At 34.5% G+C, this 21017-nt stretch overlaps 7 protein-coding genes across 7 annotated transcripts; 3 read left to right on the top strand and 4 right to left on the bottom strand.

Annotated features, from left to right (window-relative positions):
* Window positions 1-369: 369 nt before the first annotated feature.
* NUP159 (FG-nucleoporin NUP159) lies at window positions 370-4824 on the top strand (the record flags this gene model as incomplete). The annotated part of the gene is made up of 1 exon (XM_071052250.1): window positions 370-4824. The coding sequence occupies one exon, from the start codon at window positions 370-372 to the stop codon at window positions 4822-4824; it is 4455 nt and encodes a 1484-aa protein (XP_070906871.1).
* Window positions 4825-5000: 176 nt separating this feature from the next.
* On the bottom strand, window positions 5001-6149 carry HIS5 (histidinol-phosphate transaminase; the record flags this gene model as incomplete). The annotated part of the gene is made up of 1 exon (XM_071052249.1): window positions 5001-6149. The coding sequence occupies one exon, from the start codon at window positions 6147-6149 to the stop codon at window positions 5001-5003; it is 1149 nt and encodes a 382-aa protein (XP_070906870.1).
* A 1114-nt stretch (window positions 6150-7263) lies between these two features.
* On the top strand, window positions 7264-9321 carry RNJ42_02083 (putative metalloendopeptidase; the record flags this gene model as incomplete). The annotated part of the gene is made up of 1 exon (XM_071052248.1): window positions 7264-9321. The coding sequence occupies one exon, from the start codon at window positions 7264-7266 to the stop codon at window positions 9319-9321; it is 2058 nt and encodes a 685-aa protein (XP_070906869.1).
* A 443-nt stretch (window positions 9322-9764) lies between these two features.
* PFK26 (6-phosphofructo-2-kinase) lies at window positions 9765-12035 on the bottom strand (the record flags this gene model as incomplete). Its single annotated transcript, XM_071052247.1, has 1 exon — window positions 9765-12035. One exon carries the CDS (start codon window positions 12033-12035, stop codon window positions 9765-9767), a length of 2271 nt encoding a protein of 756 aa, XP_070906868.1.
* Window positions 12036-13236: 1201 nt separating this feature from the next.
* MRN1 (Mrn1p) lies at window positions 13237-15159 on the bottom strand (the record flags this gene model as incomplete). Its single annotated transcript, XM_071052246.1, has 1 exon — window positions 13237-15159. One exon carries the CDS (start codon window positions 15157-15159, stop codon window positions 13237-13239), a length of 1923 nt encoding a protein of 640 aa, XP_070906867.1.
* Window positions 15160-17167: 2008 nt separating this feature from the next.
* Window positions 17168-17401, top strand: RTC6 (mitochondrial 54S ribosomal protein bL36m; the record flags this gene model as incomplete). Its single annotated transcript, XM_071052245.1, has 1 exon — window positions 17168-17401. The coding sequence occupies one exon, from the start codon at window positions 17168-17170 to the stop codon at window positions 17399-17401; it is 234 nt and encodes a 77-aa protein (XP_070906866.1).
* Window positions 17402-17731: 330 nt separating this feature from the next.
* RTT10 (tRNA (34-2'-O)-methyltransferase regulator RTT10) lies at window positions 17732-20770 on the bottom strand (the record flags this gene model as incomplete). The annotated part of the gene is made up of 1 exon (XM_071052244.1): window positions 17732-20770. The coding sequence occupies one exon, from the start codon at window positions 20768-20770 to the stop codon at window positions 17732-17734; it is 3039 nt and encodes a 1012-aa protein (XP_070906865.1).
* Between the last annotated feature and the right edge of the window lie 247 nt (window positions 20771-21017).

Raw genomic sequence — 21017 nt, 5'->3', positions numbered from 1 at the left:
ATGTTAATCAGTATAACTTTAGTAAAATAACAAAACTATATAGAACTCTTACAATATAATATAATTTAAAGTCATTTTATACGTAAATAAGAAAAACCATTTCATTTTTTTTTTTAAGTGCAATGAGCTGGATGATCCCAACATGTAGATGTGAAGCATATTTTTGAAGGGACCTAACATTTACTCTTCTTATATCAGCGTTGAGGTCAGTTGATATACAGAATTATACTAGAGTCCGACAAAAACGTTATTTTATACACGTTGTTTTCTTTTTTTGTTTGTTATTGTGGGGTTACTGTATTGCTCATAAAGAGGATCATTTCAATTCGGAGTAAATTAGTTGCTGTCATAAGTAATTTTTAATAAGCAATGAGCTCAATTGCTAAATTAGGACCTGAACTTGAAACCACAATCTCTGAAGATGTCGGTTTTAAGCAGCTAGGTATGAAAAGGATTCTTCCTGCGTATGATGGAAAATTACCATTGTCAGCGTTATACAACTTCTCTATTAGCAATTTGCATGGGAAATATGCTGCCAGCACAAGCAACAAAGTAATATTTGGTGAAGTGCAGAAGCTACGTGATTACATATTAAGTGATGAAGAGGATTCAGAATTTATTGCTGATAAGGAATGGAATGTACAAAACGTTATACGGGTTCAATTTACGGAACATGAACTATGTATTATATCACAAGATGGGTCTTATCGAAAGCTGAAAATAGATGACATAGACAACACACCCTCTACTGGTAAATGGGACACAGATTATATATTAGACGTGAAATTTATAAGGAACCATGTTTACTATTTGGATGGCAATGAAACCCTAAAATGGAATAACAATATTGGCAGTAATTCAAAATTAGTAAAAAATGATGTTTTAGCGTTTGATATTTCCGAAGATGTAGTTGCTCTAGTAACAAACACCAAAAGTGTTTCTATATTAAAGCGGCAAAATTTAGAAGAACAAAAATCGATTGCTATACCTGCAGAACTACAAGAAGACTTATCTGAGGAACAGATTCCAATATCCATTAATATCCTATCCAGCAACGAATTTCTTATAGTGTTCGGTAACCAAATAGATCCCAATGATGACGAACCTATGCATGACCATAAAATGTATGTACTAACTATAGGAGAAGAGGATATAAGTTACAGAGAGTCATTTGATATAGCACCTGCCTTTTCGTCGGTTTCCCGTATTCCTTGTTATTATAATATCAAAATACAAGACTTGCTTCAACGAGGAATGACAGTAAATATTATCGGTTCTGCTACATCAAGTGAGTTATCAGTCTGGGATTCGATTGAAGTTCTACAACCTGCCCAAGATAGTGATCGTGCAGTCTTTCCCATAAGTAAGGATACTGACCAAGATACAACACCTGTGGGAATTGCGCTTGACGTTTCTTCTAAAGGTGAAATTAATCAACCATGTTCGGGTGTAGACAAAATTGATGCACTTCCCCTTATATACTCGTTAACTAATGAAGGTTTATTACAAATGTCTGGGTTTTTTCATGTAACTATGATAAAAACTGGAAAATTTGATCTTGCATTCATCAAAGAAGCTGTTAAGGGCTCAGAGAAAGATGATACAGTGGAAACTAATGAAGAGGAAGTTAAGTCAAACGTCTCTTCTTCTGATCTACAGACAAATAATGAAGAGGCCGCTAAAACTCAGTCGTCGTTTTTAACCTTATCAAATAATAATGAATTACCTAGTTTCAGCCAAATGAAATTAAACAACAATAAGACCGAAGATGCAGACTCTGCTAACATAGCCCCGGCTAAAACTCAATTCGGTGCACCATCTTTTGGCTCTACATCTTCCGGACAGAATACTTTTGGTGCCCCATCATTTGGATCCTTTTCATCAGGTTCAAGTACATTTGGTGCTACCTCATTTGGAAGCTCTACGTTAAACAATGACAAAGTCGATGATAAGAAAAATCAAGACTTGTCTGCTGATGAAACAGATAATAAAGTTATGAAATCCCAACCAGCAAATGTATCTAACCAAAATACTCCAGCATTTGGAACTCCAGCATTTGGGAAACCTTTGACTGATGCACCAACGAATAACAGCGACTCTATTTTTGGAAAATCAGCATTTGGCGGTACCAGTGCAGACAAACCTGCAGAATCACCATTTGGTAAACCTGCGTTTGGTAGTGCCGGGTTCAATACCAGTGCTGAGAAACCTGCAGAATCACCATTTGGTAAACCTGCATTTGGTAGTGCCGGGTTCAATACCAGTACTGAGAAACCTGCAGAATCACCATTTGGTAAACCTGCGTTTGGTAGTACCGGGTTCAATACCAGTGCTGAGAAACCTGCAGAATCACCATTTGGTAAACCTGCGTTTGGTAGTGCCGGGTTCAATACCAGTACTGAGAAACCTGCAGAATCACCATTTGGTAAACCTGCGTTTGGTAGTACCGGGTTCAATACCAGTGCTGAGAAACCTGCAGAATCACCATTTGGTAAACCTGCGTTTGGTAGTGCCGGGTTCAATACCAGTACTGAGAAACCTGCAGAATCACCATTTGGTAAACCTGCGTTTGGTAGTACCGGGTTCAATACCAGTGCTGAGAAACCTGCAGCATCACCATTTGGTAAACCTGCGTTTGGTAGTACCGGGTTCAATACCAGTGCTGAGAAACCTGCAGAATCACCATTTGGTAAATCTGCGTTTGGTAGCACGGGGTTCAATATCGGTTCTAACAAATCTACAGAGTCTCCATTTGCAAAGATTGGTAAAACTTCGTTTGCATCTGAGAAAAATACTTATGACACTTCAGATACACTGGCAAAGTTATCTTCAGATAGTAATGATGCCTTTGGACTAAAGAAACCGCTCAAATTTGATAGTTCTCCATTCTCAAACGTAGATGTCAATGTATCTCCATTTGCACAGTTGCAAAATAAAAATGAAACTGAAAAGGTTGCTAAGTCAGAATATAATCCTTTGATTAGCAACAAAATAGAGGATGTTACAGATATACATAGTGAAGAAGAACAGGACTCATCGGAACGTGAAAGTTCTAATAATGAAATCGACGAAGAAGTATATGGAAGCGGGGACAACTCAGAAATGCCTTCTACTACTAATATTTCCGAACTTTCTGATTCCACTGTAGAGCAAACACCTTTTATGGACTTGAATATTAATGGTGACAGTAAGTCTGATAAAGATAATAAATCTACTATTTCTTCACTCACAGAAAAAATCAAACAAAGCGCCCAATTAGCTCCTAATCAATTGAGTTCTCCAACATTCTCTGCTTCAAAAAATGCTACTGAATTGAATAGAAAATCTCCCTTTTCATCCTTTGCAAATAAGATAAATCAGCCTACATCGGAAACACCTATGTTTACCTTCGGTAAGACAGCTTTCGGAACAAAGTCTAGTTTGAATGAAAAAGATGCAAACCAGAATAAGAATGGCGAGACTCAAACAATGAACGGATCAGATAATAAATCGCATTTTTCATCTTCAGCCGAAAACGATACTGAAAATGAAATAGAGAAGCCAGAGCTACCGGAAGCTATTGATGAAAAAGATGAAACTACTAATGATAGAGATCTAGAGGAAGCTAAAGTTCCCCTGAGAGATAGTAAAGAAGATGAAAAAATAACTTTTGTTCCTCCCAAAACTAAAGAGTTGCATTTGTCAGATGACAAAATCGCTGCTGAACATAGTGGAAGCAATATTTCTGGTAATGATGTCTACAGTAGTAAAAAGGAAATAGAAATTGTTAATGAAAAACAAAATGCTAAAGCTCAAGAGGATAAAGAAATTTCAGATAATGTTGCAGACGAAAATCTTGGAAATAATATAAAATCTCAGGATACTTCTGCTAATATTAAGGAAGAAAAAATTCCTCCCTTTGGCCATTCGGTTTCAAAAAATATAGATAGTACAACATCTACTAATCAAGTAGATTATTGTGACTTTGAGGTTCAAGCATTTGAAGAAGATGAGCTCTACCTAAGTTCTCTGAACAAACCGGAAGTTGTTCCTGAATTTATGGCTGGTGCATCTATTATTGTAGATAAATTTGCTACAGAGGGAAGGGTACTGCAACATATGGAGAAAACAGTTCAAACAATATCGGCTGAAATTGACGTTCTTTTCATGAACATTAATAACCTTGATAAAGTATTTAAGGACCAATCAACATTGGTGAATGAAAAAACCGCAAAATCGTTTTCTCTTCCCCAGGTTTGGAGATTGGGTGAAATGGAAGACGTATCTACCATTTTGGAAGATGAATTGGATATATATAATGATTTATTCAGAGAAATTACTCAGGAACAAAGTTCTTTATCGCAGCTAGAAAGAGATATGAAGGAACATATGGAGAAAAAGGAGAGTGTTTTAGCAGATGTTACTTTTATAGAGAGTCCTAAGGACAACAATACCATGAGTTCCCCATTAACCCGTAGTCAATACACACTTAGAGAGTCCACAAGGGATAAAATGGCAAACACATACAATAAACTTGAGTCGCTACAAAATGTCCTTAATGTAATTAAAATTGCCATTGAACAGGCTAATGATGTTTCAATTGGACCATTATTAAGAGATCTCACCTCAAAATATAGGAGCCATGTAGATCTTCTTGCAGTGATAGAAAACATGAAAAATCAAATGACCTTTTTGGAAAAAAAAGATATACAAACTGAAATATTGTCTGATCCTCATAAAAATGATCACGAGTTTAATGGCATTAATACTAATATTGCTGAAATAAGTCTAGAATTGGATACAAAAAAACAAATTGGTCAGTTCTTCAAGCAACATAACCGCTGATGGTTTAATAGTCGTAATGAAATCTCTGTTTAAGATAATATACTATTTTCTTATTATCATATCTATTTGATGTATTTGATGTATTTAATAGATATAATATAATATAATTGCCCATATCACATTATAAATTTCTATAATAAATGATTGAATGACTTTTTAATACTTGAAAAGATAGATTAGTTAATGGATGGAAGGTTTTTCTTAAATTCCTCTATCAAAGTGCTGTTTTCTTCTGCAGTTCCCACAGTTATTCTTAGACAACCTTGACAACCCAATTCATTACCCCTAAATCTAACAACAACGCCTGATTGAGTAGCAAGTTTATAGTAGAGCTCTTGAGCCATTTTATTATCACCTCCATGAATCCTAACCATGATAAAATTAGCATCGAGACCACCCACATGATTTTTATCTACCAAAGGCAATGCTGTTAGTTCTTTTAGTAATCTAGCCTTCTCTCTATTAATTTCGTTCGATGTTTCTTCCATTAGTTTAATGTTTTCTTCTTTTAGAGCTTTTACAGCAAATTCAGATGTTATAGAAGAAATATTGTATGGGGCTTTCATAGCATTTAAAATTCTAGCAAAATCAACTGTTGCAAAGGTTATACCCAACCTAATACCAGCTAAACCGAAAGATTTTGAAAGTGTCTGTAAAGTGATCAGGTTAGGGTACTTGGTTACTAGCGGAGCAGTAGACCCTCCACAAAAGTCGATATATGCTTCATCGACAACAACAAACCCATTTTCCCAATTTTCTAAAATCTTTATGATATGTTTAGGATCAATCTTAGCACCAGTTGGGTTACCAGGCGATGTCAAGAACACCAACTTTATCAAGGGGTCACTGTCTAATAATTTCAAGACAGCTTCAGTGTCTGGCTGAAAGGAATTGTTCTGGTATGTTAGAGGACATTGGACAACATCAACGTCGTTAATATTAGCACACACCGAGTACATGGAATAAGTGGGAGGCATGATCATAATTTTTTCCTTTCCAGGTACACAACAAGCCCTGATTACTGCATCGATACTCTCGTCTGAACCAACACCTAGACATAGGTTCTCCTCGGACAATGGCTCGGAGCAGATGTCTTTAAAAGCTGATGTCTTGTTCCGGTACTGAGCCATCGCTTTCTTAAACTCAATTTGGTGTGGGTCAGGGTATCTGTGAAGATTGGCATCCTGATGACCTACAACCCGTGGCCCGTGGGGATTTTCATTAGCATCTAGTAGAATACCCTCAGTGAAATCATCACGAGCACAGCGATATGGCACCAAGTTGAAAATCTTTGGTCTAACTATCCTCTCTAAATCAAATGTCATTATGTATTGTTATAGAAATTAAACTGTCCTATTTTGGCCTTCAGAGTAATAAATTGATTACGTTCGAAATCAATTGCAATTTTTGTAGCTTATATGTACACTTCCCTTAAAAAAAAAAACTTCACACACACACAGGATGTGTCATCTAGTGACTACCTCTAAAGCAATAGCAAATGACTAATTGGAATTACTAGTGACTCTGTCCATTGGCTCATTAATTAATGAACAATTTAATTTTAAATGCTCCGGAATAACTCGAGAAACCAGTATTGCTCGAAGACAACGACGCAGGGAGAGTATTTTTACACAGAAACAGCTGTAGAGAAATACCTCTGCCCTAGGGTCTTAAATCTAAGGTTTTTGTAAGCGGTTTTCACTGGTCTGCGTGTATTGTCAGCAATTATAGCACCTCTCGGAAAAACTCCACAGAACTGGTCGTAGTACTTGGTGGACAGTTCTATTCGATTATGTAATCTTTGGCATTATTCAAAATTCAAATAAGTACTGGATATAGTAGTGGTTTAGTTACAACTATTTAATGTTTTGTGTATACAAAGGCTCAGGGTTGATGTCCATTTTGGTAGTTTTTATGTAGCTATAAGGGTGTATATAGTTATGTGTTGATATGGTAGTTGCAAGTTGAACATAAGCGATGGTATTAAAAATATTTTTATATCATTATAGTAATATTTGCAATATAATTTTTGTAAGCTAGAGGTGTTAGCGAACTATATCTTTGAAGGAGATATATTGAACAAAATTTCACTGAAATATAATGCTCCATGTATTTTAAAGTGCCATAGGGTGTGAGAGCTTGCTAATCCTGATCTGTCCATTAGATACGTCATTTACTACTATAGAAGCTGAAAAAAAAAAAAAAAGGAAAATCACAATATACTAAGGGGATTATTCAAAATCGAAGGCTTTGCTGGCCACTTCTAAGAATGTATATATTTTGAGATAAGACGTAAACATTCCTGTATATATAAATTTAAAGCTCGTAATACCTTTTTACCTCTTTTACTGTTGTTAAGTAACTTTTCAATACTTCATTATAGTAATTGCTCTTCTTAAACCAAAGGATAAAAAAAATTAAGGGGAGTTTTCAAACGAGATGGGTGAGAGTAAAGATAATATTGAACTTTTCAATCTTCGTGCTAACGAGGAACTGTTCTCGCCATGTGTTGTGGTACATGGTAAGTTGAATAGTAAGTCTGCTAACAACATACAAGTTCAACATCCTCAACTACCTCCTTTGACTTTTCCAGTAAATGATGGATTTTTCAAAGCTACTATTATCCTGACTCCTGGTGCCAACAGGCTTTCCTTTATCACAGATACTAATATTTCAAAGACTGTAGATTGTTTTTATAGTCCACTAGACCAAAATTTACCAATCCATTTATGTTTAGTTGTAGCTAAGGATTCACCCCTACAATTTGACTCACCTGCAAGCCAAATCCAAAAAGAAGGTGGTAATGGTTTAGATCTAGCCGTTAAGAAGATGAGAATTGGTGCTCGTTTAATGCAAGCATTCACTAATGAGCAAATGCTAAGGAATGGTTTTGGTCATAGAACTATCAAATTTGTTGAGGAATACACATGGGATACACAGTTCGAACAGAGAATTGCTATGAGAAACACCATCAAAGTTCACATCGTTCGTTCTGATAAAACAACTAACGAGATAAGGGATATAGATGTTGCCCAACAAAATCCAAATGCCAAGAGAAGCGGTGATTTATTTGGTATGGCAATGGATGCTCTAAGAAAATATGGCGGTCCATTTACTCAGGGCGAGAAACCTGTCATGGCTGCCTGTGTATTTCTAGATGCTCATTGGGATGGTAAGTTGATTAGAGGTCATGCAGCACTCGGTGGTGGTGATGACCAATTCCGTCTGGCTATATTCGGTTCACACGGAATGTACTCCTGGCCAACATCGATGGAGCAAGTCATACCATATTTCCTTGATAGTACCAAGGTTTCCACAAAAGAAGTTGCAAATGATGCAAACCAATGTGGTACCCACTGGGAATGTTTGAATGTCACTCTAGGTGCATTTATGCACGAAATTGGTCATTCTCTTGGTTCTCCTCATCAAGTGAACGGTGTTATGCTCAGAGATTATATTACACTTAATAGATCATTCTTAACTAAGGAGGCTTACAGTGTGAGAACAAACTCTTATGGTGCAAAATCTCCTATTTACCCTAAGGAGGAATGTACTTGGCACAGATTAGACCTTCTCAGGTACTTATATCATCCAACATGCACAGTCCCTCAAGATTACTACGATCCTTCTTTTATGAGACCTGGGCGAATTGGAAACTTTGATTATCCCAAACCAGCTGTTTACAACCAAGGTAATGGGGTTTTCACATTCAAATCGAAAACTGGTATATATGCTATCGAAATTGTATGTGGCGACTTAGCTAAAGCTTACTTAGAATATCTTCCACTTTCACTAGGAGGTGTAGGCCCTCAAAAAGAGATTACAATTTCAATGGAGGATTTGCGTTCTAGAATTCCTCCTAATGATATACCTGAACACGGGAATTCTTTTCACATCCGAATTCTTGCTGTTAATACTGACGATCAGTACATTGAGAACTTCCCCCAAATGATGAAGAGTGAAACTGTTAATATGAGTAAGTTCGGGTTTGGCGATAATGTTGTCGCCATCAAATCCCCTACTTTAGGTAGACCTGAAAGAAGTGAACCTACAGGTATAGTTCCTATTGACTTCCGTACTGTAACCTCTGTCAGAGTATATTATTCACATGCTGTTAATGGTCTCAAGTTTACCTGTACTGACCCTATAAAGACTCCTGCGGTACCACCAAGAACGTATGAAAAGGGTGATCAGAAATCCTTTTCTAATGGTAGCTCTAGGAAAACAAAGACTGTAATATTTGGAAAAGAGGCAGGAAGCTATGCTGATATAACATTACAACCTAATGAAATTATCACTGGCTTCAACCTTAAATGCGGTTGGTGGATTGACTCTATACAGTTTGTGATGAACACTGGGCGTACAACTCCTTCTTACGGTAAAGGTGGTGGTGGTTTGGCTGAACTAAGTCCTCCAAGTGGCCAATATATAATGGGTCTATATGGATCTGTGGGCGCTTGGATAGATGCGCTAGGAATATTGTATGGATCCGCGTAAATAAATCTTTTATAAAAAACATTATAAGTGGGATAGGAAATTACAAGTGTAGAATTTCTACTCATCTGATTGATTTTAGTCCTGATAAGAGTCCACATAACATACTGTGTTCATTGTTTTTACTTGAAGAAATACCCTCTATAATCTTTCATAGATTGGTATCATTATGCTTAAAACTACAGAAGCTAGAGAAAGACAAAATGCAGTCTTTACAAATACAGGTAATAAGGGACTTAGGAGGAAATAATATAATATATAAAATTCATGTACTGCAATGTCATAAAACACAAAATACTTTCTTTATTTACAGTCATATACAATTTGATAAAATATATATAGGTTTTCATATCTTACCAATAGTTAATATATTCATTATTAAGTATTTAGAAAAAAAAACAGCATTAAAATTATATAAACAGAAAAAAAAAATGTATATCAATCATTTAGTCATTATTCATTAGTATTGATCCCTTATTTTTAGATTTATTCTGCAAACGAGGATCATGTCTTCCAGAAGGCCCTACTAAAGTTGAATTTCCTAATGTTATTGGGAATTCTGAGCTGAGTGTAGCCTTTGCTTTTTGTTTATCCAACTTATTAGCATCAGAAGGTTCAGAAACTGTGGTTTTTAATCCTGGAAGCTCAATAGGAGGTGGGGATGCAATATCAATAGAATTTCTACGTAATAGGAAGTCATCGCAGTTCGAATTGGCGCTGGGTGGAGCAGTTGGAACCTCTGAGTATCTTCTCTCCTTGTGTACAAGTCCAATTTCCCTAACTTTTGTTGTATTTAGGTCTGATTCTGGTACCTTAAAGAATGAATCTTGCTCCTCATTATACTCCCATAAGGACCATACCATACCATATGGTTTTGGCTCTAAACAATATACACAATGTAGGGGGACATCTAAATTGGCTATGATATCGGTACGTAAATTCATGTAATAGCCTAGTAAAACACGTGCAACTACTCTGTGAGTAATAATTAGTACATTATCTTCAATTCTTTCCAGTTCAGTGATAACAGGTCTTACTCTATTAATCACATCCATATACGATTCTCCACCGATACCAGGATATCTATACCTCAACTTGTCCATACGCCTTTTTTCGTATTCTAGAGGGAATTTCTCTTGAATTTCAGTGTAGGTCATTCCATCGAAATCACCAACTCCTAACTCATCAAGCATTCTCATTTCTTTCTTTGGATAATCTTCATCATTTATCCATTGAGCTGTTTCAATGGTTCTCTCCCTCATACTAGTCCAAACAAAGAAATCGTTACACTGGTATGGAGCTGGTTCAAAGGCACCCACATCAGTAGAAGTACCCGAGTAACCTTTGCTCTCCGCAAGAAGTTTAATCCTCTCTTTTTCCTTTTCGTATTGTTCCATTTCTCTTTTAGAGTTCTCCATTTCCTGTTGGTAATATAGAACTCTACGCTCGTTAATGAAATCCGCAAGAGCTCTAGCGTATTTTTTACCACGCTCAGTAAGAGCAGAATCACCGCCAATTCTTCCTTTGACATTATCCTCACTTTCACCACCTCTGGTGATCCAAATTTGCCTCTCTCTAAGGTTGAAGTTTAGCAGATAATAAACTGTTTGAGATGCGAGAAACCCCTCGATATTTGCAGCGATAATTTTCTTCCCTACGTCTATCATTTTGATATAACACAGATCTTCATCGTCAGCAATAGGTTCATATGCCGTTAAATAGTTAGCCAATCTGTCTTTGAAATCTCTGAGAGATTTCTCAGGGTCTTTACCCTTATAATCAGGACCGAAAATCTTTAATCTCACATTGCGTTCTACCAAAGCCCTGTTAGTGCAAATAGATTCCAAGAAAAGAACTTTCAATTGAGGATTTCTGGTTTTGATTTTATCCATCACAGCCTTACGTCTCAACTTTGTTGAGTTAGTGGCGTCAAAGATGGCAACAGAACCCGTTCCTTCCAACAGGTAGTCTAGCAACTCATCCAGCGTATCTAAGGCCCATTTATCTCTGAGCTTCTTATACTCTTCATTATTAGGATCAAAGAAGCTAGAGTCCTGTTCATGCAGTGCATGTTCCTTAGAATACTGTCTTCTGGTGTTACCAACATTGAATACTTTGCAGTAGTACATCAAATAATTCAAATACCGTGATAGCTTATTCGTAATAAACGATTTACCAGTCGCTGGCAAACCAACCATAACTATAATCAATTTCGAACCAGGATCCTTGCTAGAGATCATACCGTCTGGGGAGGTCTTAGACTTAGTGAGTCCCGGCACGTCTATGGTCGAGGATTTCTTTGTAGGATATTCTAAGGATTGTTCAGCCATCAGATCCTTAAATGACCGACTCTTCTTTTTCGACAACTTCACACCACCTTCATCATCATCATCATCATCTTCCCCTTCCCCTTCACCGTCATTCCCGCCACTATCCTCATCAGCACTCTGCAACGCAAGATCTTTGATACTAGTCAAATCCAGAGTACTCCTATCTGGAGATTCAGTAGGTGTGCTGTCTTCCGATAACCCAGGAGAATTCCAAGCACTAGTGATCGGCGTGTCACTAAGTGGCCTCCTCTGAAAAGGCATATCAGTCTTCAAAAACTCCTTAACCTCAGGATGTATAGTCACATGCTTAGTCTGTAAATCAGTCGGCTCCACATCAGAATCACTCTGAGCAGCCTTATTATCTGAATAATTCACAGGCTTAAACATACCCTTTTATTTTTTTTTATTTTTTATTTTTTTCAAAGTTTTATTTTTGTGGAGGGAGAGGTTCGTGTTATTGAGATAATAATGTCGTTTATGGGTTGTGTATTTTTTATTTATCGTTACTTAAATATTAATTTGTAATAAACAATTTCATTGAAAAATTTTTTGCATTACCCCTCTACCAGAATGGGTTTCCTATAATCAGATGACCCCTCCTACGTCATCTTTATAGCTTGACAAAATAAAAAACCCTATGAAGAGCACTTACACAGAACACCTCATACAGATCCCTTTTTTATTTATTTATTTGTATTGTACTAAATATTCTCTTAACACCATTTCCAGGTAATTCGTGCGTATCTACGCAATTCGTCTCTTAAAACCGTTTCTACGCAATTCGTCTCTTAATGACTACGTTGGTGGGGTACCCCAGATACTTGAGAAAAGAAAGAAAATTGAAACAGAAAGAAGCCGCAGCTGCCCTCTTATTTTAAGATATACGTTGATATTAATTAAGTGACTCATACGTTTAGAAATGTACGTGGATAAAGCAGGAGAAGAGGGGAGGGTGGTCGTAAAATTAAAGACAGCAACTGCATCGTTTTCTGAGGATTTATATAATTAAGTAGAAAAAACAGACCCCCGCCAGTCACTGCGCTATTTTCAGTAAAAATGAGGTGCCTGGGTAATAAAACACTGTAGGGAATAAGGGCGAGAGTAATACTAAAGTGATGAGCGCGGGTATTAGCCTTTTATTAACCCTAGGACCATACATAAGAAGAGATGAGATTAATTAGATAATATAAGAGTATATAATAATAATAATAAAAAAACGTATTATGATGTTTTAATAAATGAATACTCTTTTTTATCATGAGATGAAATGAAGATAAAAGAATAGAATTAGGAAATAAAAAAAAAGTAAACTTAATGAAAACAGTAAGGAAAAAAATATAACAGTCGAAAAAATGGATTTGGTAAGAAATAAACTAACAAACACAAAAAAAAAGGAAGACGAAGATACGAATTATGGGATAAAAAAAAAAACAATAACAAAAATAAAGAAGAAAAAAATAATGATAATCAAACCATAATAATATTAATAATATTTGTAGTAAAAGAAAAAATAAGGAAGAAAATAATTTAAAGAAATAGCTTCTAAACTATTTGCAATACTTCCTCTTTTTACTTTTTTTTCTTTCTCCTAACGGATTTGATGAGGTACATTACCACATCTATCTTTACCGAAATTGATTTTCAAATCCTTGAAATGTGGATTAGACTTAATCTTATCCATTGCAAAGATAGCATTATTGATATTAGTAAAATTAATGAAACAACATTTCTTTTCAATTAAGAAGTTAATCTGTTCCACTTCTCCATATTCTTGGAATATCTCTCTTAGGGTTTGTTCATTGAATATAGGCTTTTGAGATTTAGCATCTCTTTCGAAATCGATGTTTCCTAGGTATACATTTCTTGAGGCCCCGTTACTGACGGCTAGGGCTAATGCATTTGGAAGTGGACCAGAATGTTTACCCCAACCGACTTTGCAACGTTGTCTCTGAATAGTAAAACCGTATAGCGAGCTCATGGCATAGAATTGGGCGGCTGCAGTAGGATCGATGAATGACACAAAACAAACATGTCTGTCCTCTAATAGCTTAATAGATTGCAAAAGACCTCCACGGACAGCGTTACAGATTTCTTCAATCTTGACACCCTTTGGAAGATTACCTAGATAGACAGTTCTGTTTCCTAAGTTGTTAGGGCCACCAGCAGAGGTAGCGATAGCAGCAGCAGCAGCAGATTGTTGTAATAATGCATTGGAAATAAATCCACGATCGGTGTAACGCATTAGATGTTCCATCTCAGGTTGGACACCTAGAAATTGTGCAGCATTATGTTGTTGTGTCTTAGTAATGAAAGCACATCTATCCTTACCGTAAAAGATTTTCTTGTCTTGGTAATATGGATTTCTTTGTGCCAAAGTGGAAACGACCTTAATTGCATTAGAAATAGATGCAAAATGAACAAATGCAATGTTCTTTTCCGGTATGATTTTGATGGAGTCAATATCGCCGTATTCTCTTAGATCATCCAATAGTTTCTCCTCCGTCAATGGTTCATTGTTGTCTTGTTCTGTTTTATCATGACTGCCTTGGCCGATATAAACATTTCTTGTTGCACCGTCATTTATAATATGAGAGGCCAATGATGGATCTAAGGTGGTAGGTTTACCCCAACCAACCTTAATATCTCTGTTCTCGATATTTAGTCTCTTCAAAATGGCGTCGGAATGAAATAATAAAGCTGAGCTCTCATCAACAAATGAAACAAAAGCACACATTTTTTCAGGAAGAATCTTAGCTTCTTCAACAACACCACTGCGCACATGATCCAATAACTCTTTGATAGTCAATGTTGGCGGAACATTTCCCAAATAAACCGTTCTACTTGGTGCACTGGTAAAATCAAGTGGATTACTAGCATTTTGATTGCTCATTAACATTGTACCAGGGGTATTGGCTTGAGTGACAGCACTAGCAGCAGCTAAAGTATTACTTGGAGAAACACCGATAGGTACCGCAGTACTCATATTAGAATGTGTTCCGTTATTTTGGAGCATCATTTGTTCAGTTGGAGCCGATAATGAAGACAAAGAAGAAACTTGACTCAAAGAATAGTCCTCAGATTCAGTCGTGATCATGCCGTTTAAGCTTGAAGGAAATTTCTGTTGCAGTAAAGGGTTTAACATATTGTACCTAGATCCATTCATACCTGGTGTAGCTTGCATAGGGTTTTCATTAGAGAAGTTTGACCTCTGCTTTTGTGGTTGGACAAATTTCTGGGTATTGTCTCTCTGCCAGACAGGGTTCATAGTATTCCCATTAGCGAACATATGTTGTTCATTGTAAAGTAACTCATCTCTTTGAGCTTGAATCATACTGTTATTCAATAGAATATTGTTGTTTGTCAACTGAGGAGCATTAGAAACCATACCATTACTCATAGGTTGCTTTGCCATATCATAGTACATCTCATTAGCCATGTTGTTCTCCTGGGCCATAAACTGGTTTTTCTGGGGAAAGCCCTGTGGTTGATTATTCAAAAATGATGATGCCATGATGTATTAAAAAACTAAGTATTCACCGTAGGTCAAACAATTTGCTGTTTAATGTTTTTTTTTTCTTTATTAAGTTGGTTGTATCTCTTCAACTTTAATCGTACAGAATAAATAATGTGCAAAGAATAGGAAATTTTGATATAGGACAAACTCTTATCTTATTTTTATATCGATTAATAAGTTGGTTTTGTTCTGATATAATGTTTTTTTGTTTTTTTTGGATTAGTTACCTGTAGAACTTTTCTCTAATCTTTTTATTGCGCTATCACAAATAGTAAAGTTGAAATGTTGATTCCACTTTAAAATACTTTAACTTATTTTTAGATTAATAAAGAATTAATGATCCAAAAGAGAAAGAGTTAGGATTTTTATATTTTTTTTTTAAAAGTAGTAATAATATTATTGCTCAGAAATGAATTAGAATAAGTATGAAATTCCCCTCAATTTAAAGTGAAAATAAAAATAAAAATAATAACGATTATATCTCTGTGAACAGTATAGTTTCTTTTTATTTTTATCTTAATATTATTTTTTTTTTTTCTAGAATATAGAATAGATCAATATATTAAGAAGAATAGTACCAAAAACAATAAAAAAAATAATTCAAATGTGATTAAAACAAAGGATAATAGAAATGAAATCCAGAAATGAAGAAAACCAAAATTAAAATAAATGTAAGCGAAGTAAAAGAGTTATGCAATATTATAACAAAATCGAAAAGAAATGAATTAAAAAAAGACAAAAAATCACAAAACAATACTTCTTATTTCGTAGTTTTTAAAAGCTTCTTCTGTTATTATTAATTTTTTTTTTTAAAATTTCTAAGATTAATCCCTTATTTTTGATAACTATTAAAAGAGTATCTTTTTTTTGTAAAAGTTTTTCTTTATAATAGAGAGATATCAGGAACACAAAATCAAGGTATGTTCGTATATTACCTATTTGTTTATCTTGTTTTCAATAACGAAATGGTTAGGAAAGGTAAATCTTTCTTAATACTATTTCAGTGTTAATAGAATTAAATGAAGAAAAAAGAACAATAAAACTTTTTATATAAAAATTTTTAAAGTTGTTATAGTTTGATGATCTTTGATCCCACAAAAATATCTTTTTATTTTTCTTGCTTCTTTCCAAACAAACTAGTCCTTTTTTTTTTTAATTATTATATTTGAAAAGTGAGATAATTTGTATAGTGTACTTTGATCTAATAGTAAATACTTCCTTTTAATAACAAATCTTAACTAAGGAGTACTATAAAAGAGATGAGCTTCTTCTAATTAAAAAAAACGCAAGAAACCAAAAAAAAAATTCAAGAATTTCGATGTTTATTTTTCGCTACTAAAAAAAAATTTTTTTTTTTCCTATTCCGCTTCTCTTCCTTAAAGAAGAAAAAACTATTACCCTGTTTTCGGAAGAACAAAAAAAGAAAGTAAAAAAGACTCTCGTACTAAATGCTAATTTTATATGGTAGTATACCCATCTAAATGTCATCCCCCTCACCCAAATATATGTTCTATTTACAATAACTATAGAATTTATCTCTTGTAACAAAATGAACGGAAGTTTAAATATTATTAATATTATCCTTGTTTCTTTAGAAAACAACTTTTTTTTTATATCTTTTATTATACAGCAACTATAAAGAGCTTTAGTATATTTTCAAGAAATAATATACACATATATATATATATATAAGATTAGTACATATCTAGACGTTACTTCCATGTTATCGGAGCATAGCTGTTATTCTATAAGAATACTATTGAATTCCACTTGATCAATATCTCGTTACCCGGAAAGGTCTTGAAGTAGCCAATTTCGAGATACTTTTTCCGGCAACCTAAGAGATTATACAAAGCCTATGTTTAGTCTATATAGGTTGCTTAGGACTATGTTTGAAATGTAGGATATTTAGTTGAAAGTTGCTTATTATTTAATTCTTAATAGCTCATCATATTGGACCGACTTTACGACCTTTGATAGAAAAGAAAATAAAACATAGATACGAATGTTTTCTCTTAGGGTTTTCCAGAGGAGTTTTTCTCTATTGAGACCAACTATTCCAATGCGTCTAATACCTTTCTATCCCAGGAAACCACAATTGCTTTTGTTACAGTCCAGAGGATTTAAAGTTAGAACATCTGTGAAAAAGATGTGCAGTGATTGTTATATTGTAAGAAGGAAAGGGAGGGTATATGTCTACTGCAAAGCCAATAAAAAACATAAGCAACGTCAAGGTTAATATCCTTTTTTAAAAAATCATTCGGTGGGTAACTTTTCAGCTTATTAAACAGAAACAAAACCAGATCATGAGTTGTAAATATTCTAGCAACCTAAAACTATCTGTTCAGAAAGATTCCAACTTTCTTTTGTTCACAGAGAAATAGTTACGGTATAATTATTAAACATGTACATATCTATCAATAATAATATAAAATAGCATTAAATTTTAGAAAATTATAACGAACAATTCTACGTATGAAATCATTCATTTAAAATCAGTGCTTAAATTGAATTAAACTTAAAGTTTATAACAATGTATGCTAAACAAATTAGAACACCTAAGATGTTTTTAGTACGCAAAGACGGAAAGACCAACACCACCCACAACGATATTAATCTTATTTTCTTTATCCTTGATCAAATCAGCGCAACCAGTGTCGGCCACTGTCGTATATTTGTCTTTCAGTAAAGTTAATTTGTCACCTTCAACAGACCAAATCTTGATAACCTGATCAACAGAAGTAGTCAATACTCTTGTTTTTTTACTTTTCTTGAATATGTTAACAGAAGTAATTGTCGATGAAGAAGCATCCTTAACAGAGAAGTTCAACTCAATCTCAGTATCTGTACCTTTATCAATAGTAACGGTTGATAGAGCTAATGCATTATCATCCCCACCAGTTATAATACACATTTTCTTTTTCGATTTTTTCATAATCGAGAAAGACTTGATACCTGATTGGTGAACAGCTTTATCAAATGATGGCGTTTCAGGTAATGACGAAGACTTTAATTCTTCAACCTTCAATGGTGCCTTGATGCCGCCCTTCGACATCTTGAAACCCAGCGATTTTAACTGGTTGGTAATATCGTAACCAAATAAATGACCATCTGTTGCTGAAGCAGATAAGATCATTTGGTCATTAAAAACCCTCAAATCAGTGTTCAAAATACAGCAAGTTTTGTATACCCCTTCAATAACTGGAAAGAACGAGTTCTTCTCCGAGTTGTAAAGCCATACTTTGATCATAGAATCAGAGTAAACTGTTGAAAGTAGGAAATCGCCTGTAGTGTCACCCTTGTTATCTAATAGAAAGACTGTAGAAAAGTCCATGATTCTTAAATCAGGGTTTTTACTGGATGTTGGTAAGCTTTGAACACATGTGATATAAGGACGCAATCTATTGTATGTTAACTTCCATAAAAATAGCTCTTCTCTAGCACTAGATGATATTAACATATCATTTTTTATTGCTTTTAATCTCTGCAAACCGGATACATGTTTTCTTTCAGTCCAGTAGTTTTTAATAGCTCTCGTGGTAGGTTCAAAATATGACAATTTGATTGTAGTATCCTCAGATCCAGTACAGAAGAAATAACCATTAAAGTTATCATTGTCTTTCATAATAGCAACGTCTCTTATTTCTCTCCCATGGAGACCACCATCAAGAACAAGTGGGAAACCGGACTTAGGGAATTTTCTAATATACAAATTGGAGGCTTTAATGTATGCTAAAATCAAGCAGTTTGGATCTTCTTTACTGAAATGCCACTGTCTATGAGCACCACCACAGTTCTGACTACCTATTTCATAGCAACTTGTTTCATTATAAATATAAAACAATGATGATTTAAAACCGTATGTAATAAAATTCAAATCAGAGTTTAAGTAAGAACCTTCCAAAAATCCTTTTGGTAACTTATTTGAGTGCAAAATAGTATAGAATTTATCGTTCTTAATATCTTTGAAGCTAATTTTAATAAAATCATAGAAGCCATCTCTGTTAGTAACAGCGAAAATTGGTTCAAAATTAGGGCCTAAATCAGATAGTTTGATGGTAGTAACAGAATCACCATTGTTTATCTTCCTGATAACAGTAGGCTTTGAATCAATATCTTTAATGTTGAAAATACCAATCGAACTAAATCTAGAACCAACCAAATAGAAATTATCATATACCTCTAGACAAGTTGTAACAAAATTTTCTGGCTTGTTAAAATGATAGATAGCTTTAATATCTAGATTGTCATCTAGATTCCAGAAAATAAGTTTATCTTTAGGATTTGGAGATTCCATCAAAATCACATGATAACCTGCACTTAACATAATGCAGTTACTTAATTTTGACAGTGAGGTTTCATGATAGGCTTTCTTGGCGACAATTTCACCCCCATCACTTGAGAACTTCATAACAAGAAGTGAACATTTATTATTCGAAAAGAGGACAATATTGGACTCATAAATACCCTGAGTTAAAGAATAAGAGGTCAACCTATTATCAATACAGTATTGACTCCAGGTTTTGAGATTCTTGTTATATCCCAAAATTCTACCAATTGATGTAATAGCAACCAAACCAAAACTGAACCAAAAGAAACCTTTTATAATTTCTCCATCGTCAAATTTGGTGCCGAGATTCTCTTCAATATCTGAAATGCTAAAGTCTGTAAGGTTTTCGTCAGAATTGAATTCGCTTTTTAAATCTATCAATCTAATTCTCCCATCATTCCCTGAGGTAGCAATTAGTTGATTCCTTTCACTAACATCAACACCCCAAACATTTTTTGTGAGATGCCCTTCTGTAACATTCGAAATTTCTAATGTACGAGTTCCATTTTCTGCCTCAATAATATTCCAAACTCTGCAGGTACAATCTTCAGAGACGCTAATTAAATTCTTGTCATCGTTGAAAAATTTCAAGTTCCAGATTCTGGCAGTATGACTCCATCCAACCGAAAGCTCATTTCCAGTTTCATTATCCCATAATCTAATAGATCTGTCGTCTGAACATGACGCTATTAATTTACCGTTATTACTTGCGCTAACGTAAAAAATAGAACCTTCATGACCCGTTAGGTTATGTTTCATTTCTTCTTTAAACATATCCCAGATAATAACGCCTCCCATAACAGTACCAGCATTCACTAAAACATATTCCGAGGATAGAACTTTTAATGTACCAGAATAAAGTAGTGATCTTTCATTGCTTAACGCCTTCTCATCAATAATTTTACCAGACAAATCTGAGATCAAAACTTTATTATAAGAAGTTAGATGATAAATATAATCTCCATCAAAACTGAACTCAGAAGAAATAATCCAATCATTCAAAATTAGTTCATTATCAAGAATTTCTTGTTTTTGAAGAATATCTTCAATAGTAAATATGGAAACAGACTTCCCACCAAAGGCACATATCTTATTATCCTTTTCATTAATAGCTATACCATGAATCTTGTTTTTGTGAAATATCTTGCATTTAATCATCAATTCATCATGTCTATAATCATACACATGCAAATATGGGCCATAACAAGTGAACAAATATTCGTTATGAAATTTAACACTTAATGCCGGACCGACATGTGTATATTCTTGAACTGACATCTTCTCGCTGTTGTTGAGATTTAGACAAGAAATATAAATATTTATTATATGCAATTGAGAAATATAATAAGAAAGCTGTCTTATAACTTTATGATATACATATTGAAATAAATCGATGAGCTGGAATTTTTTTTTTTCCATTTTTTGTGTCAACAATTCCAGATGTTAAAGATATCCGCACAAAGTTCGGGATCTTAACAAATTAATAATAATAAAAAAAATATTAGTGAATATAATGACGTAATAG

Source organism: Nakaseomyces bracarensis (assembly GCF_045282275.1).
Source record: "Nakaseomyces bracarensis strain CBM3 chromosome Unknown Scaff8_0, whole genome shotgun sequence".
Taxonomy (NCBI): domain Eukaryota; kingdom Fungi; phylum Ascomycota; class Saccharomycetes; order Saccharomycetales; family Saccharomycetaceae; genus Nakaseomyces; species Nakaseomyces bracarensis.
The sequence above is the reverse complement of the archived record's forward strand: the minus strand, read 5'-3'. Positions and strand labels throughout refer to the sequence as shown.